Below are 27945 nucleotides of genomic sequence, written 5' to 3' on the forward strand. Positions count from 1 at the left end.
TGTCAACTCCCTGCCAGGGGAGCTTTGGCCGGGCCCCTTCCCTTGCCAATGCCAGCTTGGCAGGGACAGGAAGTTAGGAGCCTGGAGGCCCTGGCATTCCCAGCACCCAGCTCTGGCTGGACAGGGCTCCTGGTGACATCACTTCCTTCACTTCTACCAAACCAGTTGATCTTCTCCGGCTCCACCTTCTACCTTAGTGCTGAATTGTGCCCTTTATCTGTCCAGAGAGGATCCTCCTGGCACCATGGACAACCCTGCCACACACTACTACCAGGTGCAAGCTGCAAGGGCCCCGGTAGACCCAGGCCCTGCTCCCCACAGTCTGCACCCTGAGGCTTCCCTATTGCACTCTCTGGGGACAGGAGGCTCAGCACAACAACTCCTGTTATGCCAGCTGCCCCTCCTGCAGCTGGTCTAAACTGGGATCGTTTGGGGAAACACCAAACATGGACAAAAAGCAACCAACCTGCTTGCTGTCCAGGCCCTACAACGTGTGTAAGACCGTGAGCTCTGCTGGGGCTGCACAGCCATGTGCCTCCTTACCTCCTCCTGCCTCTACCCAGCCATCGCCCTCCTTCTCCACCAAGATCCACCCTCCCCTTCCTTCAAGTCCACCCTCCCCCTCCTTGATAGAAGCCAGCGCAAACTCTTCACATTCCTGAGGATAGTAAATCCTCTTGGGTGGCACAGCCATCACTGAGAGATGCTTCAGCCCCTCCTCCTGCACGGCACCCTCACGGCCTGGAAACTGTGGGGGCTTCCCCACTCTGGCTTAGAAGTCACACTAAGAAGTCACACACTTCCCCACTCTGGCTTAGAAGTTCAGGAGGATGAAGTCCAGTCGGATTTTAGTTAATGACATACACGGGCGGGTTGCGTGGGGAACTTCCCCACGCCAGAGATTGCTATTCCTCTAACTTACTAAAGCCGGGGTCGGAGAGAAAGCAGGCACCTCTGGGGTGGAGAAGCCCCCTTCTTGGCCCAGTTCAGGCTGGCGTGGCCAAGAGTGCCCCGGGAAGGGAAAGGATTGAGGAATTCCGAGGAACGGGAGCAGTCTTCAAAAAACCAGAGGAAAAGGGTGCTTAACTCTCTTGTGCCGTGCCCTCCTAAAGGAGGGCAGGAGACAAGAGGTTTGCACACAGCAAAGACGCTCAGGCTCCCAGCCCAGCCTGGGAAGGGGGATGGGGTCGCGGCGTTCCTATCGCCAGGCTGCCGGGTCGGCGGGCGGAAGCAGTCTCCCCCACGCGGGTGGAGTTTCAGAAAGTCGGCAGACTCAGGGCTGGATGACCAGGACGCCAGAGTCTTTCCCCATCCTCCTCTCGTTTCTTTCCAGCCCGCGCTCGACTTACCCGCTCCGAGTGGCTCTTCTCAGCGTCGCGTGGCTCTGGCGCGGTGGCCCGCGGCTCATTTTCGTCGCCAGCCCCCTGCGCTTCGGTAGCAGCTGGAGGCTCAGCCTGCCCCGGACCTTCCTGGGCGCGTAGCAGCTCCTCCCCGACCTGGACGCCGAGCTTCTGCAGCTGCTGGTCGGTTTCGGGGTCGACCACCAGCAGGCGTACGGCGTTGAGCGCTGCACGGATGCGGCTCACCACCTGCTGGTGGGTCTCCTTCTCCACGTTCTCGCCGTTCACCTCCACCAGACGGTCCCCGGCCAGCAGCCCCGCCTTCTCGGCCGGCGAGCCGGGCTCCACCAACCGGATGAACTGGCCCACTTTGCCCTTCTCCCCGTGCAGGTGAAAGCCGTAGCCGTTTGGACCCTTCTCCAGACAGCAGAGCCGGGGTAGGGGCGCCCCGGCTGCCGCGTCCGAGCTCATCTTGCCCTGCGACGGCTCAGCAGCGTCAGGGGTCGCGTACTGGACGGCCAGTCTTTTTCCCGGTCCAGCAAACCGGGAGGTGGGAAGGAGAGAGGCAGGGAGCCCGTGAGCCACCGGACGGGAGGAGCAAGCAGGTGTCCCGGGAACCGCCGGCTGCCGCGAACCGCCAGAAGCCAAGAAGCGAGCGCGAACCAATCCCTGCCCCGCGCGGTATCTGAGCGTCCCAGAACCCGCCCTGGCCCCTTACCCTGGGGGCGGGGCCCCACCGAGGGTGTGGATCACCTCAAGCCAATCGCGAACCACAGACCGGGACACTAGGGCCGGGTGAAAGACCCGGGCCAATGGGAACGCGTGGGGCGGGGCCTGCGCTCCGCGCGGCGCCCTGCTGAGGGCCTGGAGGGAGAGCTCAGGAAGTGAAGTATTTGTAACCAAGTGCGGGCTTTGGGGCGGGGCCCGGGCGAGTTCCCAGCGCCTGGCGGAGGGGCCCATGGGCTGCGTCCTGGTTTCCCCCACCTGTGGCGGGGATTGAGCCGAGCCTGTCCTGGGGTAAAGGACCCTAAGGTTTTAACAGCCTTTAGCTAAAGCCTGGTCTACAGCTCTGCTTGAGGGACAGCGACTGTTACCGGAGCAACTTTCCCGCTCCGGCGCAGTGAAGGACCAGTGGGCCTGAGTGAGACCCAAGTTGTCCTCCTCCAAACCTGCAGAATTGTTTGAATAGGGATATTTTCCGGTTTGTGGAGTCACTTTGCACTGTGCCAGGACTCGCTTATAGGAGGACTCAGCGGAGAGCCTGAGATTTCGCCGACCACTGAAGACCGGTCATCCAGGGCAGGGGCTGATAGGTGGGGCAGGTAATCAGCCTGTGAAGACACTCCATAAGGAAAGTGGCCTGACTTTTCTCAACAAAGAAAGAAAAATGATTAGGACTGTAAGATAAACCTTCTAGCTCCCTCTTGTCAGATAAGGCTGGTCACAGAGGCCAGGAGGCAGTGGGTTAAGGGTGAGGTGACCATTTGAGGACATTGAAGGGATGCATCAAATGATTTTGGCTGTCAATGACAGTCCCTCCACATGCAATAACAATGACCTCAAAGAAACAGTGGACAGGGTATACTTTCCAAAATACTGCAATTTAATTCTGAAAAACATAAATGCTAGCTAGAGGCCCAGAGCTGTGTATGTGATTGGATCTCCTGCAACCTGCCTTGGGCCCCAGAAGAGACTTGGCAAGGTCAGCTCCTCCCTGCTCTTCATGGGAAAGGCCAAGGAGAGTTTTCTTATCAGGCCCGAGTTGGAGCTGCTATCTGCTCCGAAAGCAAGATTTCTGCGTTGAAAGCAAATGCCGTTGCCTAGAAATGGGCAGTGCATACTTCTGCCTCCTGCCTCCCCCACATTTGGCCTGCAGACCTGGAGTGAAGGTGCATATGGGTCATGACCTGAACATCTTCTGTCCAATTCCAATAGCTGGAGTCAGAGCTCTGGGAGACACGTGACCAAGGAGGCCACATGAACTCCTTGCTACCCCTCTCCCCTCCCCAGACTTACCCACATTGCATTGGTTTACCCAGAAATGAATGGCCTCCCAAGTCCTAACCTGACTCAGTAGAAAGGAAGATAAAGCAGTTCTGGGCCTGGTGTCAGAGACCTTAAAAAAAAGGCATGGGTGGTAGAGAGGAGGCGGAGCTTGAGTTTAAGGGGATAGGTGAGGGCTGAGGCTTGCTCAGTTCTCCTGCACCTGCTTTAGGAGCCAGGGATTTCTCTTTATCTGGCCCTTAACCCAGGAGAGCTAAGCACTGCTGCTGCTTGGAGAAGTTGCCTGTGCCACTGTGCACCTGCCAAAGATTGGGACAAGAAGAAAGATCCTTTTCTACTTCTGATCCAAGGTGTCTAGGGGCATGGGAAGAAAGGTAGCTAAGACAGGGATTCAGAGGGGAGGGGCACCCCAATGTGCTCGAGTGCTGAAGGAGAAGGGGCACGCTCCTGTAGGGGTGTTAGTAAGGCCAGAAGTAGGCTGTCAGACATACCCTGGTCTCTGCTACTTTACTTTCCTCCTTCCAATCTACATGTCTCTCATCTTCCTTGGGGCTTTTGTCTAGCTCCCAGCTAAGGGCCCACCTTATTGGGAGAGCAGAAGGAAATGAAGGCTTGGACTCCTTGGCCTCTCTCCAGCTGAAGAGAGTGCTGATGGGTTCACTATGTGCCCTTGCACCCCAAAGTGCATCCGTGTCCCCATGTTCTGAGCTGGAGCAATGCCACCCTTATCAGGGCTAGGAGGAAGGCCCAGCTTCTTAAGTCCTAGCTCCAAATCCTAGAAGGCAAAAAGACCACCAAGTCCCTACCTTGGTTTCCTGGGCACCCTGGTACCTTTTCCTTTTTTTTTGTGGTATTAAATTATGTACCATTAAAATAAAATATAAGTATTTTACCCACCCTTGGGATGCAGGGAAGCTACAGGAACTAGGATGGGAGGGGGAGTAAGCTCCCTTATGGGAGGGGGCTGTGTACTGGTTTCCCCAACTTTCTCCCCATTGGCTCTGCTGCTCAGAGTAAACCAGATCTGGGGGAGACAGCTGCATCCCCATGGGCCTCTGGAACATCTTCTCTGCTCCTTTGGCTTCACACAAAGGAGCAGCAGCTGGTACGCTTCTTCTGGGACTCCACATAGTCTCGGAGCTGGAAGCTGGGCTCATCAGCCTGCTGCCCTGCCCGGTATTTCAGCTCCCTTGAAGAGGAAGAGGTCATGGGTTGGGTTGGGCTGGGCTGGCCTGAGCAGCCCTCTGTCTCCCTTCCCATGGCTTGGAGCAAAGGGAAGACAGCAAGCAAGATGCAGGGGGGCCCAGGGGCTGGGTAGTTCCCTTCCCCTGTTCTGCTCTCACTTGGCAATGGCCAGAAAGGCTAATTCCACATTCATGCCCGTCTTAGCGCTGGTCTCCAAGAAGGGAACTCCATACTCCTGCTCAGGAGAGAGTGTCCTCAGAGCCAGCCTCTGATTGCCCCACCCCTTACCCTGCACCCTAGGCAGTCACTTACCCTGGCCAGTGTTTCTCCTTCCTCCGAAGGGATCACCCTTTCACTGCTCACATCCGCCTGTCAAGGCCATTTGGGTTATTCTGGGGAAGAAAGCCTTGACCCTAGCTGGCTGGTCTTTTGCCCCAGGAGCAGGCCCTGCTTGCCCTCTGCTGGTAGCTTGAGGGACTGCTAGTACCCAGAGCCAGGGTTTTGGCCTAGTTTTGGGATCTTAGCCTTGGCTTGGGGAAGTGGGTAACTCTCATAGCAAAAGCGAGTGGTAAACTAGCCTCAGAGAGGTGATAGAAGTTCAGGCTAACCCTTTGCAGTCTTATCTCCAGACCTGAATTCTGTTCCCTATGGGGTCTGAAAGCTGACAACCCTGGATCTCTCTGGCAGCAGCCTGGGCTTTCCCTGGAAGAGGCTGTTTTCCCAGAGCTTTAAGAGAGCAGCTGGGGGGCAGTGCCTATGGTTCGGTGGGTAGGGCACTGGCCCCATATATCAAGGGTGGCGGGTTCGAACCCAGCCCCAGCCACTGATGGATGAATCTGTCCAGCAAACTGCAAACAAACAAACAAAAAATAGCCAGGCATTGTGGTGGGTGTCTGTAGTCCCAGCTACTCAGGAGGCTGAGGCAAGAGAATCGCTTAAGCCCAAGCTGGAGGTTGCTGTGAGTTGTGATGCCACAGCACTCTACCCAGGGCAACATAGTGAGACTCTGTCTCTGGGGGAAAAAAAGAAAAAAGAAAAAAAAGAAGAGGGCAGATGGGATGGGTGGAAGCTGCTGGATATGTTTGACCCCTGAACTGGAGACCAGAGAATCCTTCATGGGGTGGGTGTGGGGGAAGGATGTCCATACAACTATTCTTGGGTGGCTGCGGGCTGGGTGGTGCCAATGCTGTGGCCAAGGGAGAGGAGGTGCAGGGCTGGATTGGGCCCTGCCATGGAGCCACTAACCTTGTTGCCTAGCAGCATGATCACCACGTCCCTCTGGGCACACTCATGGATCTCAGTGAGCCAGGCCTGTGGGAGAAGCATGCTGAGACAGGCCAAGGCTGAGGATTGGGCCATTCCCCCCACCACCCTTTTTTCTTTGGCCCTGTTTGATTCTCCTCAGTTACTTGCTATACCCTGAATGCGATACCCTGTGCATTCTCTCATCTGTGCCTTTGTTCCAGCCTCTCCAATCCTGGGGAGGATTAACCAACTTGATCGAACAACTCCAATCAGTACAACGTCCAGTTTTATGGCAAACAGAGATGGCATGGAGATGTCACCTCACAAATCAGTTGGTGGTCACCAGTGACTTTCTGAGGTGCTCTGCCAAGGTTTCTAAGACTATATAAGAGTTCAATGATCGAAAGTACTGAGATTGATTAGTGATGTCTGCCATGAGAATGGCATTGAAAGTGGAAGTAAGAGTGTCATGGATTTTCCATTCTGTTTATATCTGTATGTCTTATTCCCCCCATTAAACTGCCCTTGAGGTCCGGGGGGGGGGGCACATGAAACCCATACTATGTTGTGCACAGAGTTGGTGCTTGAGTTCGTGGAATTATTGTATCTACTCTCTAATAGTTTTATTGTGAGGACACAAACACTCTATGTCTGCATGTGTTACTTTTTTGCAGCTCATGATGGATGAATGTGTAGACTTTTCTGGTTGGTCCTTCCCCTTGTTCTCTGTGGATAACTGTCCAGGGTGGAGCCACGGAGGTTCTGAACACTTTGACATGAAACACGCTCATGAATTGCAGGGCTATGCAGGTGGCACAGGTCACAATAGTTTCCTTGGCGTGCATGACCTTGTAGCCATTACTAGCAGTAGATATGACTTCTGAATCACAGCTCGGTATTTTTAAGAAGGTGGCAGTATTCCATGCCCTTCCTCCTTCCCATAGAGCAGGAAGCAATCCCAGCCTGCACAGGCCCTGCCTTGGCTCCTTGGATGGGAGCCAGGGGAAGGGAAGACCTACCCTGATGTTGTCAAAGGAAGATTTGTTGGTGATGTCGTAGAGCAGGAGCAAGGCTGGAGGGGAAGAGGGATCAGAGGGGACTTAGGCAGTACAATGGATGCCACCAAGGGGCTAGGGTAGGGGTCAGTGGGCATGAAGGTCTTACCCTGGGCATCTCTATAGTAAGCATGGGTGACGCTGCGGAATCGTTCCTGCCCTGCAGTGTCCCAGATCTGAGGAGGGATGGAGAAATGGCTGGAAGGAGGCAGGGTACAGGGACTGTGCTGGATGGAGGGGACCTGGATTGTGGTATGAGATGCCTGTAGGAAGGTGGGGCTGTTTCCTTCTTTAAGTTCTTATGAGCTCCTGAGCATCTTATGGCCTCTTGGATTGTGGTAATTATTGAGTTCTCAATCATTAAGTGCCCAGGGGCTGGAGTGTCCAACCTCCTACAGCTGAGGAGGCCCAGGAAACTGGGGAGGCCCAGGAAACTGCGGGGTGATGGAGAGAGCTAAGTTTGTCTAAAGGCATTTTAAGCTGTCTTTGATAGGAGAGAGGGTGCCTGGGAACTGCTTTTTCTGCAGACATCAAACAAACAAAAGCCATTTCCTCTCATGAGCCCCACAGGAAATTACCCCAGGCTGAGGGCAGGGCTGCAGGCCTCCTGTGGCTCAGAGTGGCGAGCCTCCACCCCCTGCCCTGTTCCCAACCTCTGTTCTCACCTGTAGTTTCACCCTCATGCCGTCCACAGTTACCACTTTGTTCTGAAAGAGAAAAAGGTAAAGAGGGGCGCAGGAGAGGCTTGGCTCCTGAGCTCTGCAAACACCCAGGATGTTTAGGTCCCTCTCTAGGCCTACTTGGGGTACAGTGAGTCCCAGAGATGTTTGAAGCCAGATCACCCCACCAGTGTGGTAGGAATGCTGCCCCCAGATACTTCCACTGTGGGGTCGTCTCTTCTGGGGACCGCATCGCCTCTTCTCACAACACAGCAGGTCATAGGGAGCCTGAGAAGCTTCTGGCTCCCTCCCCAGCTCAGCAGACTGCTCAGAGCCCTGCCTTGTCCTCGCATTGCTCTTCCTCTCCCAGCGCTCAGCCCCAGGACTGTGACCGAGCCCTGAGTGGTGAGGTGCCCACCCACAAGCTGTGGTCCTCAGGGGAATCATCTTTCCCCCAGCTGCCCACTAAATCTCACTGAGGGAGGCGCTAGCAACCCACCCCCTTGGAGCTGCATAGCCCTGTCTGCTAGAGTTAGACCAGTGCTCTTCCCAATGCTCTGGGTATACAGTGCTCAGTATCCCCGACACAGATCTGTGAGATGGAGATACTGGGATGAGAGAGGGACCCCTGTCAGCTGCTCTTTCCCCACATGGCCAGCCTAGCTCATAAACCTAGTGTAGTGCTGTGCCCTACTAGAAGCTCTACAAAGACTGATTGACCTTTGAGGCCCTGCCAAAGAGACCCAGCTTAGGGCATGATAAGCAAGGCTCCGAGGGCCAAGAAGCTCAGCTTATGCCATGCAGGTGGCTGCCCTGCTCAGGGGGCTGTCCCCCAGGAGTGGGGGAGAAGGAAGACACAGTCTCATTTTTCAAATCCTACAGGTAGTCAAGGAGCCTGCCCTGCCCAGATTCCTTTAACCTGGCCACCTCTGTGGGCCCAGGGGAGCACTCCTGGTGTCCTCTGGCAGTGAGGCACAGGAGTCCTCAGGAGCCAAAGTGGGTGAGGAGGCAGCCCCTGTGCCTGAGCCATTGCCTGGCTCGCTGCCTGAAGGAGGAGCCTGCAGCCACCTCACCCTGAAGTCAATGCCGACAGTGGCTATGAAGGTCCCGGACAGAAAGGCCCCGTCTTTGAATTGGATCAGGAAACAGGTTTTGCCGACGCCTGAGTCTCCCAGAAGCATCACCTAGGAGATGGGGCAGAGGCAGTTAATGGAGATGGGGGAGATGCTGGGATTCCAGGAGAGAAACCTGGAAAGAGGATCAGAGAGGGCTGGGAAAGGATGCTGACAGCACCAGGGGCACTGCTTCCGGAAAGGCTGCCGCCGCCCTCACTTTGCCTCTCCTCTCCGTGCTGCCTGGCTCAGCCTCCCAGGCTCTCCCTCTGTGCCCCCGTCCTCATCCAATTTCCTGAAAGCCCAAGTTGAGACCTTACCATGAATGAGTCCTTAACTGTGCTCTGTGGTGCTAGAGAACCACGGAGTCTCTGGCCACATTTGCCACAGCCATGCCATGCAAAGATTGCATCCCTGCCTGTGAGTATTCACTTGTGTACACACGTGGGCTGGGCTTTACTGACAGGAAAGGGGCGTGGAATACCCTGGACAGAGATTCCTACCTAGGGGAGTCTATCGGGACTGACTGGGGGAAGGACACTGTCATTTGTTTATCTAGAATTACTGGTTATTTGTTTTGTTTGGGGGTATCAGAACATTTATTTGGAAGTTTCTAATGACATTTTATATTTATAAAGGGGCTGGATGAGTTAGGGAAGGTTGAAATTTATAGTGAAGTGGGGAGATGTTTAGTCTGAAGTTCTTTCAGTAGAAACTCTTAAAGTGGGACAAATGGTTGCAAATTGGCACCTCTGAGTCATTGGAGGTAGCATGGGCGGAAACGCCAGGGAGGCTGCATGTGGGGGAGGGGCAGGGCCTCCCCCCCACTCTCTGCCCAGGGTCTGCTCTTCTTCTCCAGGGAACATGCGCAGAAGGTGGAAAGCAGCCCTTTGTCCAGCCATTCTCTAGTTTGGGGGGACTGGATCTAGACCTATTGCTGACATTTTCCCAACTGACTAGTTAGAAAGCTTAATGGCTTGAGCAGGGACTAGGTTTGAATTATTTTAGAGGCTCTTAACTTGATTATGGAGCCCAAAGGCTTTCCTGTTGTGGGCAGAGGTGCTGGGCTTTAACTTTGGTGGAGAGGCACGGAGCTAAGCAGAAATTGTGTGACAGGCCCTGGTTTGTAAATGGCCTATTGTGTGACTTTGGGAAGATTCCTTAACCATTCTGTGGCCTGGTTTCTCCAGGAGGTAGAAGGGCTGAGGGATAATTTCTTTGAGCCCTTTCAGCATCTGTTAATGACTAGGGCTAATAATGTTGGTGTGGATCACCTAAGATTCAGAGAAGAGTGGCCCAGTGTCTGTCTGTGGCCACCATCCCCCAGTCTGGTCCAAGTAGCTCCTTCCAGGCTCCTCTCAGACCATCCTGGGTTTAGTCCCTTGGGGCAAGCTGGGAAGGTTGAGGGCCAACTCTCCTGCAGATGCTGCTTGGCTAAGGGACAGATAAAGGGGTGAGGGCCAGGAAGCCCTCTGAAGGCTGCACTCCTCCCTGGCTCCTGGGTCCCAGCCCTGGAGGGCAAAGGAGTGAGGGAGGGCCAGTTCCTGTGTACCTTACAGATCACAGCTGCCTTGTGCAAACGATGCTGGTCACCCACCCGTCTCTGCAATTCCACCAAACACAAACAGCGCCAGCCTCACCACCTCCTAGGCAAACAGCCCAGCTGGTTTGCAGGGCAACAAAGTCAGGGCATCTCCACTGGCCTGGGGGCTGGCCATCAACAGCTCCCCCACCCCTGATGGCACAGGGGCCCATTTCCTGCCACAAGCCCACACAGAGTGCCTATCTCAACGGCTCTGGGCGGGTGACTTGCAGAGTGGCTTCCCCTGAAACGGGTGGAGGCTGAGGCTCCCCGTGAGAGTGAGCCCTAGTGTAGGGGAGGAAACCAAGGCCTAGGTAGAGACAGGTGTCCTCCAAGGCCATGCAGTGAGATCCGCGATAGCCCTCACTTCTTTAGCCCCAGTGCTGAGGAAAGTGGGAGCTCTGGGCTCCTCAGCATCTCTTTCAGACTTTCTGGTACCTGCACACTCCAAGGGCACAGATGGAGGGGAGACAGACCAGTGTCCACTGCCGCCTCCGCTTGTGTCCATACAGAGCACGCCTGCAGAGGGAACAAGCCTCTGAGAGCCACCTGTCAGTCTTCCCAGGTGCAGGACGTTGGAGGAATCACTGAAATCGTTCCCGGGTTCTAAAAATTCCCAGGTGGGCCTGCATGCTGGCTAGCAGCATCCTCCGGAAGGAGGGGCTTCCTGGAGCTGGGGCAAAAGTGCCAGGCAGTGCCTAGAGGGGGCGGAGGAGGAAGGGTCAGGATTGGAGCAGCTGGGGTACCTACTGTTTCAGCCCTACGGCCTTGAAACCAAGTCTGATCTCAGCGCAGCTCAGAAAACAGCATTAACTGGGAGTTGTGCTGCCCCCCCCCCGGGGGGGGGCGTCCTCTCTGCGCCTCTAGGCAGTGCCCATCTCCTAGCATTTTCCTAGCCTGTGCCGGGAGGGTAGTGCACTCAACCCTCACCACGAAGCACTGGCCAGAGTGTGGCAAAAGGAAACCGAGTTGGGGTTGTGAGGTGGGTATCGCTCTGTCTTTCCGATCTTCCTCGCTCCCGCCTCAACCGAGCCACCCAGATTCCTACATGTTGGGATGGGCCCCTGGGCTATACCCTCACCCTCTCTTACTCCATCCCTCCTCAGGAAGACCCGGCTGCCTGGGGGTAAGGGCTGAGTCCAACCCAGACGCAGTGAGAAAGGGGTGACGGTAGGGGTCTCACAGAAATCGACGCGGGGAATGGAGTCCCCAGCGCTGCACGCACCTTGCCCGTGAGATCATAGCTCGGACAGCAGGGTGGGGATCGCAGGGGGGCCTCGCCATCCCGGGTGGCGGCGGCGCCAGGCGTGCCCGTCATGTCCCTGGACGAGAGGTGAGCTGGGCCAGCTGGGCGGCGAGGGAGAGCGCCGCAGCCGCCCCGCCCCGGCTCCTCCCACTCCTTCCTACCCGCTGCGGACCTGAACCGGTACAGGCTCCTCCCTTCGTCCCGCCAACCCCTGGACGACACTGGGTGGGAGCGGGTTATCCTGCGAGGGCGCTCGGAACCGCAGGGTCTGCGACGAGGGGAGAATGGACTCTCCGAGTAACACTGGCCAGGCTCCGCGCTCTTAGGGCATGGGCTAAATTCAACTCCAGGACTGGCCTTTCAAGGTCGCCAGCCGCGGGTTTAGCTGCCCATCGAGGTTGCGGGGCCGGAGACCCCACCTGCTGCGGAAGGGTTCTCACTGCGGCTGCGCAGTGTGACCAGCAGGCGGCGCCCGAGCTCCGGGCAGCTGGAGGTCAACAGGTGGCCATAGGGCGGGGGCGCCCCTGCTGCAAGGAGTCCATAGCCTGGGGACGCCCCTGCTGCAAAGCGGTTAGAGATGCAGCCTGAGTTCCGCTAATAGCCTCAGGCCTATTTTGCTAGCGCACCCAGGCCGAGCTCGTCTGAATAGTTTGTTTACTAACTGATACTATGCTCCACATTTACACTGCGGTGTTTTCCGGGCCTCTGGTTGATGCTGGGACTTTGACCCTTTAGTACCGATTACCTTTCATTTCTCCCTGACCTGGTGGGCTGCGCCCAGAATGTCCCACCTTGGGAGAGCCTTCACATAACTCCCGATCGAGGGCTCCTGAAGGCGGGGCCAGCCTTATTCACTTGTGGCCCTCATCCTGTCATGGCGTAGGGGCCAAATGAATTCTTGAACCCATGGATCCTTCTGAGCAGCGTTGCCGGGGTATCCCAGGAACCTTGCAGCTCCTGGTGACAGAAGGTGGGGAGTGTGTCTGGAGTTACTGGTAGCAGTGCTGGGGGCTCTGAGGCCTGGGGCAGTTGCGCCATCGAACATTCTATACAAGCACCTCTGAGTTGCAAAGGAACTGTTTGCAGGGTGTGTAGGGAGGGGAGGGGAGGTGCATCTGCACTTCTAGGTGTGGGGGTAAGAAGGGCATGGGGCAGGTGTGACTTGTGGGCCAATGTGGGGACTGACTTGACTTTGTGCACACCAGCTTCCAGCTGGTATGTTTGGGATCAGCTGGAGCTATTTTCTGCAGCTAGGAGAAGAGCCCAGAGTAGGGACAGGGGTGATCTCCTTTAGAGCAAGGAGCTGGTGTTACCTCTTCTAGCAGGCGAATATAGTGGGACTCACAGGGAGCCACAGACGGGAGAGTGGGAGCTGCACAGCACTCTGCAGATGGGTGTTGTCAGTTGCTATTTGGAGGCCAGAGGCTCTTGCTGCAAATTGTGCCCCAGAATGTTCACACCATGGGGCTCTTGGGCTCCAGAGGGCTAACTCAGGGTCCCTGTAAGGGCTGAGGGTTTTCAGTGCAAGAGAACAGCGATAGAGGAGGAAGGCGAGAGGGGCAGTTGCATACCCCTTGCTCACGTTCCACTGTAAACCACGTTTTTGTGGGTTAAATGTGTCCCTCAAAAGATACATTGAAATCCTAACTTCCAGTCCTCGGAATGTGCCCTTATTTGGGAATGGGGTTGCTGCAGATGTCATTAATTACGTTGAGATCATACTGGAGTAGGGTGGGCCCTTAAGCCAATATGACTGGTGTCATAAGAAGAGAGACACACAGGGAAAAGACAGGCCTGTGAGGACAGAGATGGGAGCGGTGCATGCAGAAGACGAGGACTGCCAGGACTGCAGGGAGCATCAGAAGCGGGAAGAGGCAAGGGGGTATTCTTCCCATGAGCCAGGAGCAGGCCATGCTGGCATCTTGTTTTCAGACTTCTAACCTCCAGCTGTGGTTTTTGTTGTTGGTTCCACCAAGACCCTTTTTGAGACAGTAGAGAAATGAAAACACTCGTCCTGCTGCATTGCTGTGCTAGAGTTTGGGTGGGCTCCCCTGACCGAGGTGGGAAGTCCACAGACACAGGGCAAGGCACGCGGGCTCTCCTCTGGGTCACACCTCTCTGGCCTACTGGGTCTGCCATATGTGGGCAATGTCATACATGGAATGAGCACATACTGTCCCCACGGCCAATGTCATGTCTTGCGGTAGGTTCAGGATCAGTCTTGGGTGAGTCAGAAGCAAGTAGGGGGTCAGGGGTGATCCCCTGTGGCTATGCAGAAGAGGGCTCACCATGGGACAGGGTCTTTAGGTGTGGTGTCCAGGAGAGGAAGGATCTAGAACACCACACCTCGAATCCAGGCCTCCTGACATCACTCTGAGGCTATGTGTGCATCAGGGCACCCTGTGTTTCTCCCCGAACACCACAGACTCACACACATACCCTCACGTCACCCCACACCTACACCTTACACCCATGCACACCTCCAATCACACCATAAATACAAACATGCACTCTGTACATCTTACCACCAACACACACCTCATATCACACATGGACACACGCTTCATACCACACACACGCATACGCATGCATGCCTCAAATCACACCACAAAGGCAACACACACTCTCTACATCATGCCCCAAATACACACCTCACATCACACCATAAACACACATCTCACACCACATACACTCTACGTTGTACTATAGATATACGGTGTACACTTACTCACACACCCCCCTGCTACAGATGCTCACATACCTCACACATACACCACGCGTGATGTATTACATGATCCCTTCATACACACCTCCCCTCTGCCCAAAGATACACACACCTGTCACTACATCACAATTACACAAACAGTTCACATTCCCTCCCTGAACACACGGGTCATGTTACTGCACAAACACACACCCCTCAGATTGACCCCACACCTTCCATCATTGCCAAATGCACATATCCTGTACATGCCACCACCCCTTCTCGTCACCCCAAAATATAAAATGCACACACACTCCACATGGCCCCTAAACAGATACCCTGGCCCTCTTCAGCACAGGTCACACCCACCTGTCACACAGCCCTACTGACAGAGGAGCAGTGAGTGTCACATGAAGGCCTCATGCTTGGTCAGATGAGGCTCTTTTGTGCAGAGATGTGGGGAGACTTTCCTGGCGTCCTGGAGATGGAAAAAACCCTGGAGCTGGGGAATAGCATGGCCCCGAGTGCGGGGTCAGGAGGTGGAAGGGAGACTAGGACAGAGGCTGGAGATATGAGGCCTAAACTCATGTTTCAGAAAATGCAGCATGAGGACTACCTGCTTCAGAGCCCCCAGGTCCATGTCAGATTGCAGAATTTGGGTCCCCAGTCCAGGGGGAAGCAGCCTCCGCGTGAGTAGGCTTAGAATCCACTTTTCAGACAAACTTCCTGGGAGGTTTTTATGTGCGTGGAACAAGTATTTGAGAATTCCTGGTCTAACCTGTGTGACACCTTGACCAGCAGATGAAGACTTTAGACTTTATTTAGAGGGCAATAGGGAGCCACTGAAGGTTGCAGGTGGGGGATGAATAGAATGAGGCTTTTGGAAGATGAATTTTGCAGCAGTGTTTAGGCAAGACTAGAGAATTTGGGGAAAACAGCAGCAAGAAGGAACCAGGAGAACCCCAACTGGGAAGGCAGGGGCTGATTGGGAAGGCTGCAGTGTGAGCCCATCAAAATCACCGAAGATGGAAAGAGCCCAGAGGCTCCCCCAAACAGAGCGAAGTCCCTATGCACAGAGAGTTGACGATTGAGGAGAGACTGAGCTCTGTAACAGAGCCGGATCCTTTGAACTCCTCATGGACAGTTTAGATTAGGGAACCCGGCTTGCTTGCCCTCAGGGGATGAAAACAGTTGCCCCTCCCCCTTTCTAAATATGCTATGGGCCGTTTGGTAGCAGCACCCCCCTACTTGTTTACCCAGCCTTTCCCTCTAGCCAGTCTTCCAGGGGACTTGGAATTCTTTTGACCCTATCTTTGGGCATCTTTGCATTTTGCATATAGGCTTTGTGTTAGACGTGGACAAAAGCCTCTGAAGAAGCCAGAACCTTGCTGCACTGTCCCTGTCTGCCATGCGGGGATAATGTCCTCCTTTCTCCATGTAGCTTGTGTAGGTTGCTGTGATTTCCCCCCAGCGATGTTTCCCACGGTTCTGAGCCCAAGTTGTGTTCCATGGGCAAAGACCCGACAATCCCTCCCCTGCCATCCTGGGCTGCACCTAGTCCCCTCACACAGGAGTTCCAGGCTGTCGCCAGGGCCAGCCACAGGCACTCTCGAATTGCCAGCTACATGTGAATGACAGATTGGTAAGCTGGAGTCCTGTAGCTGGGTTCTCCGGGTGCTGACTGGTGTCACATAAACAGCTGAGGTTCCAGAAGGCACATCCTGAGGACAGTGGGAGAGTCCAACTTGTTCTGTCTCAGGCTGCTTTGGACTTTCAGTTTGACCACACACTTTCTTTTTTCTCAGAGGAGATTTGCCTCACTTTTCTTGCCAAGCCAGTGACAAAATTTGTAGATCCCACCCCTGCAGTCTGTGGAATGTGAGTCAGAGTTTGCACACCCACGGCACCCTCTGTCTCTATGCCAGGCAGGCCGACGGGTGCGTGAGGAGCTGTCACTGTGAGGGCAGACTGGGCCTGGGCAGGTCTGACAGGTTCCCTTCATGGCAACCTGGTCTAAGACCTCAGGAATTTTCAGGGCAGCCTTGAGCTCCTGGGACTCCAGCCCTGCACTCCCAGGGAGCCCAGCCCTGGGGAGAATGGCTGGGGAGAGCCCCGGGCACTGGTATTTCAGGGCTGATTCTAGATCCAGGAACACACCCCAGCCAGGCTTTCACTTCTGATTCACCAGAAGCCATGTCTGCCCTGGACCCTTGTGTTCCTTGCTGTGACACAATAGGCAAGCCCGATTTCTGTGTTTCCTTCTCTCTTCCCACCAGTGTGGCACTGCTGCACCCCGACCCTGCGTGAGATCCCACAGGCCCTGTGCTCTGATCCATCCCAGAGGCTCACAGACACCCATGCTGCCCAAGAAACATTTGCTTTTTTCATCTCTGCAAGCTAGGATGCTGGAGACCCAGCAGAGGGCCTTGGTCCTCCTGCCACAGTCAGAGAGAGGAGAAAGACCCTCTCCTGAGGTCCTCCCAGGAATTCAAGGGCAGTTGAGAGCAGCCCTGGGCTGTGAGAGTGGAGGAGATGGGATGTCTGCAGAGCAGGGCTCCTGGGCTGCAGAGGGGCTGTGGGCAGGACAGGCCTGAGAACGCTGCACCTCCTTCACCCACAGCTGTGCTGTGCTGTGCTGTGCCCAGGGCTGAAAACAAACTCAAACCTCAGTCTGCCAGCTCCCCTACAGGGGACGCTGTGGCAACCCTAAGTTTGGACTGTGCTTACGTTGTCATTCCTTTGTCCCTCCAGATTCTTCCTGCCTTGGAGGGCTGACCTGAGCAATCTATGTCAAGACACTCCTTTGCTTTCTAGCTTCCAGTTTCATTTAGCCAGTGGGGAGCCCCAGAAGGTGATGGGGGGACAGGACAACAAGGCAGGACAGGGATTAGTTCCCCTGGATGGCTCCCTTGGGGTTTCTGTGGGCTGCTTGTCCCTCCTGCCAGGGACTCGCCCAACAGCCCTCCTTGTCCCTGGGTCTGGTGATGCTTCCTCCCTTCTCTCTTTCATTTTTTCTTTTTTATGTTTATTTATTTATTTAGAGACAGAGTCTCACTTTGTCACCCTTGATAGAATGCTGTGGTGTCATAGCTCACAGCGATCTCAGTCTCTTGGGCTCAAGTGATCCTCTTGCCTCAGCCTCCCAAATAGCTGAGACTGCAGCCTCCCAAGTAGGTGGTGGGACTACAGGCGGGTTTTAAAACAAAACCTGCCACACCACCTAGCTTTTTTTTTTTTGAGACAGAGCCTCAAGCTGTCCCCCTGGGTAGAGTGCCCTGGTATCACAGCTCACAGCAACCTCCAACTCCTGGGCTCAAGCCTGCCTGTCTCCTGCCTTAGCCTCCCAAGTAGCTGGGACCACAGGTGCCCGCTACAATGCCTGCCTATTTTTGTTGTTGTTGTTGTTGTTGCAGCCGTCATTGTTGTTTGGTGGGCTTGGGCTGGATTCGAACCCGCCACCTTAGGTGTATGTGGCTGGTACCTTAGCCACTTGAGCCACAGGCGCCAAGCCCCCGCCTAGCCATTTTTAAAGACAGGGTCTAGCTTTTGCTCAGGCTGGTCTTGAACTCATAAACTCAAGTAATTCACCTGCCTCGACCTCCCAGAGTGCTGGGATTACAGGTGTGAGCCACCACAACTGCCCCCTCTCCCTTTTATGTTAGAGATGGATAAAGCCCCTTACCACCCAAGGGGACTATAGCATCCCTCCTGATTACCTGACACTCTCCTACGCCTTGGGGAATAGTCTCCTCCTTAAACCTCCTTGGATGATCCAATGTGAATGTCCCACCTGTTTCCTGCTGGTCCCTGACAGAGATACTCCGGGGCCTCAGGGTTCAGGGCTAAAGCTGGCAGTGCCAGCAAGTACTTACTGTGAATCCGATGCCCACGGTGGCTGAGAAGGAGCCTGGGATGAACTTGCCCTGGTCAAACTGGACCAGCAGAGATGTCTTCCCCACACCACTGTCGCCCACCAGGATGGTCTAAAGGGAGCAACAGAGAAGGGTGAGGCTTCCAAGAGGTCCCTGTGGCTGTGGCAGAGGGCTCTTTCTAAGCCCACGTGTGCTCATGCACACACAAGCATACACGTGCACGCATGTACATACATACACACATACACACCAAGCTCTTAATTTTCTGTTGAGGCCACTGAGGAAGGCATGATGCTAGAGAGGAAATCTTACTCCAACCCAAGTTGGTGACCCTCTGAGGAGCCTGTGACAATATGCCTGACACGCTTCCATCCACAGGGGCATAAGTGACCCAGGTCCCCACTTCTGTGCTCTGAAATCCATTACTGAGTTTGCACTGAGGCCATCCCGAACCAAAGGTGGAGTGCGGCAGGGACACTGAGGCAAGCTGGGAGACACAGGACCCCTCTAATAGTCATCTTCAGCTGGAGAGCCCTCCACTCAGCGTTCCTGCCCTCTCCCCTCCATGTGCCGTCAGATCAGCCGGTGGGCTGACGGCTTCTCCAGCCTCCCTGACTCCTGCCCCATTTCTCTCATAGATATTTTCCTCTAAAATCTTTGCACATTGAATTCCCTTCCGACATCTACTTCTTGGAAGAACAGGACTAACATAATGTCTATGGACCTCTCGTAGGGGAAAGTCCAAAAAAAAAAAAAGAAAAAACAGTCTGTAGAATAAAACTGAATCAGGGTGTCTGGTATATGCCTGGCAGAACATTCATGCTTGGCTTTGGGGTGAGGCCGTGAAGAGGATAGCATTTCAAAGAGAAGCAGATTTTTGGGGAAAAGGGAAGGCCATTTTCCTCTGGAAGTTCTATACTGGGAGGAAGTAGGGTGAGAGTTAGCCTGGAAGTTCAGGTGAAATAGTTGAAAGAAAATCATTAACAGCAGAGAGCTATGGAAGCATCCCAAGGCTGGCACCTTCCTTGAATGAATGAATGGATGGATGGATGGATGAGTGCTGTGTTTAAATGCCTTAGTTTCAGAGAAGGCAGTAGCCACTTTCCAAAGACAAGCATTCAAGGTTGTTGGAAAGGCTTAGGAGAAGCAAACTTTAGCTAGACTTGCAAAACCACAAAGTTATCAAAAAGCAAAAACATAAAAGCCCAGAGCTTAGCAGGGCCTCAGCCCCAGCTACTCACTGGCCTGCTCTGACAGCCGATTCTAAGGGAATCAGCATCAAAGAATTGGAGCAGGTTGTGGGTGATGTTGACTTTGGACGGCTATGGTCACCCCACCCCCACCTCTAGAACCAAATGCTATTCAGCTTTTATTTCCTCCCGGGTTAAAGAGCTCCATTTGTTTGTTATGTGCAGTGGCTTTAATAATTTACATCATAAATCCAACTTCCTCAGGCTTTAAGGAGTGGCTGCTAGAGAGAATATTCCAGAATATGAAGGTAGTTCATCCATGTTCACCTCATTCATTTCCTGAAGGCTAGGACAGATCCTAATTTTCCCCCTTTTATCCTTTTTCCTTCCAGGGTGAAGAGTGCCCATGCCTTTCTTCTCTCATTGTAGGAAACAGTCTTGTGTTCTTGGGACCTCTGCTGGGTCAGTGGGGCTGGCCCCCAGGGTTGCACACAGGGCTCAGCATTTCAGATTCAGCTGCAGCCTGACTCAGGGCAGGGGCAAGAGTATCAGGAATCTGTTGACAGTGACCACAAGGGCTTTTTATCTGGACTATAATGGAGAGCCCAGAGCTGATCAATTTACAATACTATTGAATTATTCTCCCCAAATCTAGAGCCTCCCTTAGGCCTGTCCTTCCTCTGTCTGTGCCCTTCCCTGTGAAGTGTTCACGTGGCTGTGAGCTTCCTGGGAACTGTACTTTGCTCCAAGCTCACTGTCAGTGTCGCATCCCTAGGTCTGAGGAATGGCCAAAGGGCGGCTGTTTGCAGGGCGCGTGGACAGAACTTGGATGTGAAGTCTGAGGTGCCCGGGGGTGTGCAGGACAGGGAGGAGAAGGGGAGTGGCTTAGGGGTGGGGGTCTGGGGATGGGAGGCCAGCTGTTTCTAGACTGCCACATTTTGGTGTGGAACTTCTGAGAATCCTACATTCTAACCTGGCTTCCGGGTTGCTAGGAAGATATTTTATTCAGATGGGAAGATCAGACACACTTGATTTGATAGTTTCTAAGGCTTGATTTAGATGTTGAGATTTTTTTGTTTTTGAGACAGTATCTCTCACTCTGTCACTTGGGTAGAGTGCTGTGGCATCATCATAGATCACAGTAACTCTTGGGCTTGAGCAATCCTCTCGCCTCAGCCTCCTGAGTAACTGAGACTACATGTGTCTGCCACAACACCCTGCTAGTTGTTTTTCTGTTTTTAGTAGAAACAGGGTCTTGCTCCTGCTTAGGCTAGTCTTGAACTCCTGAGCTCAACCAATACACGTCTCAGCCTCCCAGAGTTCTAGGATTACAGGTGTGAGCCACTGTGCTGGGCCTAGAAAGTTACGATATTGTAATATATGACATGTGGGCCTCCATTTGTACTCTAGCCTTGGCCCCCAAATGTTAGGGATAGGTCTGCCTGAAACCTTTGCTTTAGATACCCAGTGGAGTTTCACCACTCATTAGTTGTTGGAATTTTCCTGAAATTTCTCCAGGTTGGCTTCCAATTTCACCACTTGGGGAAGACAGATGTAACTTGGGGTCCAAATTTTTCACTGTGCCTCTGTCCTCATGTTTCCCTTAGCATTTACAAAATATTAATAAATCATGGTTCCAACAGAAACTCCTGTGCCAAGTTTGCCACCATCGGACAAGTGTCTTCATTCTTGTGTCTTCAGTCACTTTTTTTTTTTTGGATAGATTCTCATTATGTTGTCTTTGGTAGAGTGCTATGGCATCACAGCTCACAGCAACCTCAAATTCTTGGGCTTAAGCAATTCTCTTGCCTCAGCCTCCCAAGTAGCCGGGACTACAGGAGCCCACCACAACGCCCGGCTATTATTTTGTTGTAGTTGTCATTGTTGTTTAGCAGGCCTGGGCCGGGTTCGAACCCGCCAGCCCCGGAGTATGTGGCTGGCACCCTAGCCGCTGAGCTATGGGTGCTGAGCGTTCAGTCACTTTATTTATGTCTGTATTTGTGCTTCACCCACTTCCAAAGGGGACTGGAGGTGGTTTAAAATAAAACCCAGATCTATAAGAGGGTAGTCAAAGATCGTGCTTGGGAAAATACACAAAGGAAGGTGCGTGTATGTGCAGGGGCTTGGGGTAAGTCTTCTACCCTAGAGTGAGGCTGTGTCATTACTGCACTGGAGCATTGTGTTTAGTTCTAGATTTCCTGGCAGTCACGACAAAGCAGCACTCTAGATGGTTCTTTGTCTCCTATAGTCTGCTTGAGTCCTTTCTATCAATGAGTGTTTCTCCTGGCATGTTCTGCTAAGAGGAATTTATTATGTGACTGCTTCTGCAAGAGGCCTTGAATAACAAAATGAGCCATTGCAATTTTGCAGAAGATGCACACCTCTAGCATCATATTGACCCCCGATAAAAGCAGGGGCCTAATATTAATTAATGCTTCATCAAGTATTAGCTTCAATGGGAGCCAGGCCAATGCCAAGTGCACTGCTTGCCTGTGACTCCATCATTCAGGGGCAGCATTTAGAAAACCTAGATGAATGGGTTGGTTACCATGGCTCCTAAAGTGTCTCTGATTGACCTCCTTAATCAGATGGGAAATTCAGATGCTATTAAAGAAAAGATCGATGGATCTGATGAATAGAAATAGTAATTCTTTGGTTGACAGATGATTTCAGAAACAAAATCAAATAAGAAATGATACCCAAAAAACATTTGCAAGACATATGAAAGACAAAAGGTTAACGTCCCTCATAATATAAAGAACTCTCAGAAAAATAAAAAACACTTCAATAGAAACATGAACAGTGTGAATAGGCGTGTGTGTGTGTGTGTGTGCGTGTGCGTATAGGGTTGGTTTTATGTGTCACCTTGGTGGTGTTATTGTCCCAGTTATTCAATTAAACACTAATCTATATGCTGCCATGAAGGTATTTTATAGATATGGTTAACAGCTACAGTTAGTTGACTTTAAGTCTTCAATAATATGACTGGGTCTTTCCTGATTAATTGAAAGACTTTAAGAGCAAAACTGAAGTTTCCCTGAGGAAGAAGGAATTCTGCCTTAAGTGTGCGGCAGCATTGGCTCCTGCCGGAATTTCCAGCCTTCTGATCAACCGTACAGGTTTTGGACTTCCCAGCCCCCAGAATCCTGTAAAGTCATGTAAGCCAATTCCTTGGCACAAATTGGTATCTCTCTCTCTCTCTTCTCTTCAATGTTTCTGTTTCTTTGGAGAACCCTGACTAATACAAAGTAAGAATATATAATGGTTTGATAAAAGGTTGATAAGGTTAATATTGGCTTAGATTTGGGGAAACAGGTACTTAAACTCACACATACACCGCTGGTGGAAGTATACATTGGGGCAATATTTTCAGCGAGCAATTGACAGTATCTATCAGGGTTTCAGGAACAAATTCCTTTGATTCAGCAATTCCATGGCTTTACTTGCAAAAAAGTGCACCAACATATGTGTAAGGATGCTCATTGTGGTGTTCATAAGGGAAGATAATTCAGCAATAGAGACGGGCAAAAGAAATTTTAGAACCTACACACAATGCAGCTCCCTGGAAATGATAAAAAAATGAGGTCTATCTGATCTGCATGTATTGTTTGGGAAAACTATATTATTAAGTGAAAGAAACCAAGGGCAGAGTGACGTACTTGGTATGATGACCTGTGTGTACCTCACAGGTATGTGCTGGGGAAATGGTAAACTTCCTCAGGGAGGCGACAGAGGCCAAGGGGGTTACCTTAGTGCAGGCGTCCTCAAACTACAGCCTGCGGGCCACATGCAGCCCTCCTAGGACATTTATCTGGCCCGCAGGGTATTTTTGCCGCCACTGCCTGTCCTGTTTAGCAGCCAACTCGTCCTGGAGCCCGCAGTCCGGTCCTCCAATGGTCTGAGGGACAGTGAACTGACCCCCTGTTTAAAAAGTTTGAGGACCCCTGCCTTAGCAGTTCTGGAGGTAGGTGCAGAATAGAGAGAAGACTTTTACTTTTGGTTCTCTCTCTCTCTGTCTCTTTTTTAACGTTTGCTTGCATTATTGGTCATTTTCTTTCATAATCATCATCTTCTTCTTCTTCTTTTTTTTTTTTTTTGAGATAGAATCTCAAGCCGTTGCCCTGGGTAGAGTGCTGTGGTGTCACAGCTCACAGCAACCTCAAACTCTTGCGCTTACGCAATTCTCCTGCCTCAGCCTCCCAAGTAGCTGGGACTACAGGTGCTTGCCACAACACTTGGCTATTTTTTGGTTGTCACAGTTGTCATTGTTGTTTGGCAGGCCCGGGCTGGATTCGAACCTGCCAGCTCTAGTATATGTGGCTGGTGCCTTAGCCACTTGAGCTACAGATGCCGAGTTCTTCTTCTTCTTTCTTCTCCTTCTCCTCCTCCTTCTTCACAAAAATTGACTTCATTTTTTTTTAGAGCAGTTTTAGGTTCATATCAATTTTGAGCAGAAGGTATAGAGATTTCCCACATGCCCCTACCCCCTCCCACTCATATTCTCCAGTATTATCAACAGCACCCCCAACCATATTTTCTTTTTGTATTTTTCCTCTATCAAAAAGCCCTAATAGGCTGGGCATGCTGGCTCATGCCTGTAATTCCAGCATTTTGAGTGGCCAAGGCAGGGTGATCACTTAAGGCCAGAAGTTTGAGACCATCCTGGGAGACACAGTGAAACCCTATCTCTACAAAAAATAAAAAAATAGCCAGGTGCCATGGTATGTGTCTGTAGTCCCAGCTACTTGGGAAGCTGAAGCAGGAGGATGGCTTGAACCCTCAAGGTTGCAATGAGTTATTTATTTATTTATTTTTAAGACAGAGTCTCAAGCTATCACCCTGGATAGAGTGCTATGGCGTCACAGCTCACTGCAACCTCAAAATCTTGGGCTCAAGTGATTCTCTTGCTGCAGCCTCCCAAGTAGCTGGGACTATGGGCACCTGCCACAATGTTCAACTACTTATTTTGTTGTTGCTGTTGTCATTGTTGTTTTAGTTGGCCTGGGGCAGGTTTGAACCCACTAGCCTTGGTGTAGGTGGCTGGCGCCCTACCCACTGAGCTAAAGGCACCGTCTGTAATGAATTATGATCGTACCACTGCACTCTAGCCTGGGGAACAGAGCAAGACCCTATCAAAAAAAAGCCCTAGCAAAAACCTGGAGCAAATTGCTTTTCTGCAGATTGGTAATGATACATATATAAATACACACATACACACATATATATTTAATATCAGTTATCTCTGTGTGATAGGACTAGAGGAATTTAAAATGCATTCTCTGTGTCTGGGGAGACACGTTGCGCCAGGAGATTCTGGTAAAACCAGAGAAGAATCCCACATGTAGCCTAACTGCTGCTTTTATTTTTCCAAACAAATCTAGGTCATTAAGAAAAGATCCAGCTTTCTGGGCAGAGGGAGCCTGAACTGCAGCACTTCCACTTTGTCAGTTTCAGCGGCTGTCACACACAGTGGGAACCGGAGGAGGAGGAGGTGGCAAATGTGACAGATGCTCTGTGGTGAGAATCCAAGTGCCCTTTTGTTTTCTCATCCTCTCAGCAGGTTAATCCCCTGTGGGTCTAGTCCACTGGAGGTGCTGTAACAAATACCATAGAGTGGGTAGTTTATTAGCAACAGAAATTTGTTTCTCATACTTTTGGGGGCTGGAAAGTCCAAGATCAAGGCACTAACAGATTCTGTGTCTGCTGAGGGACTGTTCCTCACAGAGGATCACTTCTCACTGTGTCCTCATGAGGAGCTGTGGAGCACTCTCCAGCCTCTTTTATAAGGGCACTAATCCCATCATGAGGGCTCCACCCTCATGATCTAATCACCACCTAAAGGCCACTTCCTGACACTATCACATTGGAGATTAGGTTTCAATGCACAAATTTTCTGGGGACACAAAAATTCAGACCATACATTGCCTCCCCCCCCCACTCTTTGGAGACCTGTGTTTTTTTCAAAAATAAGCTTTGCCTGAATTCCTGGGAAGACCTTAGCTGACACCCAGTTTCTCATCCCATAGATTGCAGAGCAGGGCCAGTAGAGCTGGAAAACATTCAAGGTTGGTGGCATCAGTTACTTGCCTTGTTTTCAGTTCATGATAAAACATTCTTTCGCTTTTGAAGAACTTGCTTTAAACAGAACCTTGGCGTGGACACCCCAATGGCAACAGCTTTAGGATTCTGTTTTATTAACTTTTTGATGTCAGGTTCTTTGTTCATGGTTGCGCTGAGCAGGCTGTGAAGGCAGCTGTTCTCGCTCCCTACACCTCTGCAGGAGGCAGCATGGGTTGTTTATATGAGCCAGGTATGGGTTTGAGCCCTGGCTCTGCCACTTGCTAGCTATGTGAACTTGGGCAAGTTACTTGCTCTCTGAGCCTCAATTTCTTTTCTTCTTTTTGAGACAGAGTGTCACTATGTCACCCTCAGTAGAGTGCTCTGGCATCCCAGCTCACAGCAACTTCAACTCTTGTGCTTAAGCAATTCTTTGCCTCAGTTTCCCAAGTAGCCAGGATTTCAGATGCCCACCACAACGCCCAGCTATTTTTTTTTGTTGTTGTTGTTGCAGTTGTCATTATTTAGCAGGCCTGGGCTGGGTTTGAACTTGCCAGCATTGGTGTATGTGGCCAGTGCCATAACCACTGTGCCTCAGGTGCCAAGCCGAGCTTTAATTTCTTTATCTGAAAAATGGGAATGTCACCTTTCTCTGGATTAGTAGTGAGGATTCAATATGATAATTATATAAAGTACAGAGCATAGCGTAAGTTGATAGAAAGATGTCATGCATTCAGGTCCAAGGGCAATTGAAGCGTTCGGGAATAGTTGCTGAGAATAGTTAAAGGTTATAAAAACACAAATTCAAGAAGAGGGGAGAAGAAAGGGGAGTTCAGTGGGTTACCACCTAATGGGTACAATGTAGGGGTATATGGCACCCTTCTTGGGCGAAGGACTCAGCTACAACTCAGACTTTACCTTATAAACACAAACAGTGTAACTGAATCATATGCACCCTGGTATTAATCTGAAAAAAAAAAAAGAATAGAGCCTGGTTCGTAGGTGCTAGACAGTTTCTCAGCAGTGTGCACAGAGCCAGGGGCAGGAGGAGAATGCAACAAACACAGGCTATTTTTAAAATTCATTCTCTGTCAATATTTACTGAGCACCTATTATGTGCCAAATGCAGATCCAGATGCTGGTGGCACAGCTGGCAAGGACTTCTGTTCCACAGTGGGAGGCCAGCTAAGCTGGCCCCTTCCCCACAGGAGTAGGAAGAAGTTGGGTTCTGAAAAGATCACCTGCTGTTTGTAAGTCCCAGGCACCGAGGGGAGTTTGGGGAAGCAGACAGTGGTGTGTGCAGTGACAGTCTGTCGAGCACAGAGAAACACAAGCTCATATGACAGGTCAGTGCCTCCGTCGGATGTGTCGCAGTGAACGATGCACGAGGAGACCAAAGATGAGTAAAGCAACCTTATTGTTAAAAGTAATGAGAAGGCTGGTGAGACTGGTGAGGGGGGCAACTACATCTTATTTTTTTCAATTTTTATCTGTATTTCACTATTTATTTTCCTAAGATGAACATGTGTTGCTCTTGTAAGTTAGACAAGTCCCAGATGGCTCCATAGGTGCAAGGTCTGCTATGATCTGAACAGCGTCAGTGGGAGGGGTGTGGGGGGTTGGAGGGAGGAGAGGCAGGAGGGGACCCTGTGCAGAGCTGTGAGGCACAGGGGCAGCGAGGAGAGGCTTGAGGGACTAGAATGGACCAGGGTAATGCTGTGGCGGGTGCAGAGCAAGACAGCTGCTGCAGGGCAGGTCTAGGTTTTGTGGGCTTTTCTGCTAGTTTTCTGTCACCACACAATGCTGCCACACACAAGTCTGTGAGTCAGTGATTTAGTCCCAGGGACCCTTCTGGTCTCAAGTGGGCCCTCTCCATTTCTGGGGCCTTCTGGCTGTCAGCTGGGGTGGCGCGGCTCTGTCCTGTGTGTCTGTGAGTCTGTCCAAGCAGGCTGGCCCCGGAGTGTTCTCTGGGCACAAGCAGAAGTGCAAGGGGTGGGGAAATAACCTGGATCTTTCGGGAGAAGAACTACCAAGCCAAGGGGTGTGTATCCACCGGGCTCTGCCAGTCAACCTACTGCAGGCCCGATGCTTATGCAATTCTGGGGGCCCCTTCAAGAAAAAGGATCCTCAAGTTAGGGCTACAGAAATTCCGTCTAGGGTCTTAAACAGATCCTGACTAAGTGAGGGGGGCTGTGGAAGCTTCGTGACCATCCCTAGAAGTCACACTGAGTGCGGCTGAGAAGGGGCGTGCAGCGGGCCACAGTCGTGCTGGTGGCAGAGCCCAGAGTGAAGCCCCCCAGTGACGCCCCTCCAGCCTGAGAGGATGCCTTCTGAGCACCATCCACTCATGTCCCTGTGAAATCTGGCTGCACGCTGTCTCCTGTGGCTCCTCTACTGAGAGTTGGTTTAGATCTCTGATTTTCTTTGGTTCCACCGGGCTCAGACTGATTTTGTGATTCTCAAATGGGCCTTCTCATGGTACCTCTGTTGTGGAGCAGGAGAGACTGGGTGGAACCAGCGCTTTCCATACTGGGCTTCTCTGCCTGTGAGCAGGTTGGGTTCTGAAAAAGTCACCTGTGCTTTGCAAGCCCAAAGCGACCAAGAGAAGTTGCTTTAGCATGTCTCTTCTTTGTAGCCAGGAGAACCTAGCAAATGCATCAACACACACAGACACAGACACACAGACACACGCAT

The 27945-nt window shown here is 52.1% G+C and overlaps 3 protein-coding genes across 4 annotated transcripts in view; 1 reads left to right on the plus strand and 2 right to left on the minus strand.

The window, feature by feature from the left end:
- Window positions 1–2024, minus strand: part of SLC9A3R1 (SLC9A3 regulator 1) — a 16757-nt gene extending 14733 nt beyond the window's left edge. The window contains exon 1 of the mRNA XM_012803192.2: window positions 1350–2024. Coding sequence (XP_012658646.1) covers window positions 1350–1811 — 462 coding nt within the window. The 5' untranslated portion in view covers window positions 1812–2024. The remainder of the gene's footprint in view (window positions 1–1349) is intronic.
- A 2217-nt stretch (window positions 2025–4241) lies between these two features.
- Window positions 4242–27945, minus strand: part of RAB37 (RAB37, member RAS oncogene family) — a 60331-nt gene continuing 36627 nt past the window's right edge. The window contains exons 1-8 of one of the 2 annotated variants that reach the window (XM_023511105.1): window positions 8562–8669; window positions 7495–7536; window positions 6939–7005; window positions 6794–6846; window positions 5775–5840; window positions 4842–4898; window positions 4688–4764; window positions 4242–4533 (exon numbers count right to left, since the gene is read on the minus strand). In XM_023511105.1, coding sequence (XP_023366873.1) covers window positions 4428–4533; window positions 4688–4764; window positions 4842–4898; window positions 5775–5840; window positions 6794–6846; window positions 6939–7005; window positions 7495–7536; window positions 8562–8669 — 576 coding nt within the window. In that variant the 3' untranslated portion in view covers window positions 4242–4427. Of the gene's footprint in view, window positions 4534–4687; window positions 4765–4841; window positions 4899–5774; window positions 5841–6793; window positions 6847–6938; window positions 7006–7494; window positions 7537–8561; window positions 8670–18004; window positions 18116–27945 lie in introns of those variants that run through there. The other variant, XM_012803193.2, reaches the window with a different exon arrangement.
- Window positions 24686–27945, plus strand: part of CD300LF (CD300 molecule like family member f) — a 23417-nt gene continuing 20157 nt past the window's right edge. Inside the window, exon 1 of the mRNA XM_023511160.1 lies at window positions 24686–24711. The gene's annotated coding sequence lies outside the window, so the exon portion shown is untranslated. The remainder of the gene's footprint in view (window positions 24712–27945) is intronic.

This window comes from Otolemur garnettii, unplaced genomic scaffold (assembly GCF_000181295.1).
Source record: "Otolemur garnettii isolate 467f Iridium unplaced genomic scaffold, OtoGar3 scaffold00018, whole genome shotgun sequence".
NCBI classification, from domain to species: Eukaryota; Metazoa; Chordata; class Mammalia; order Primates; family Galagidae; genus Otolemur; species Otolemur garnettii.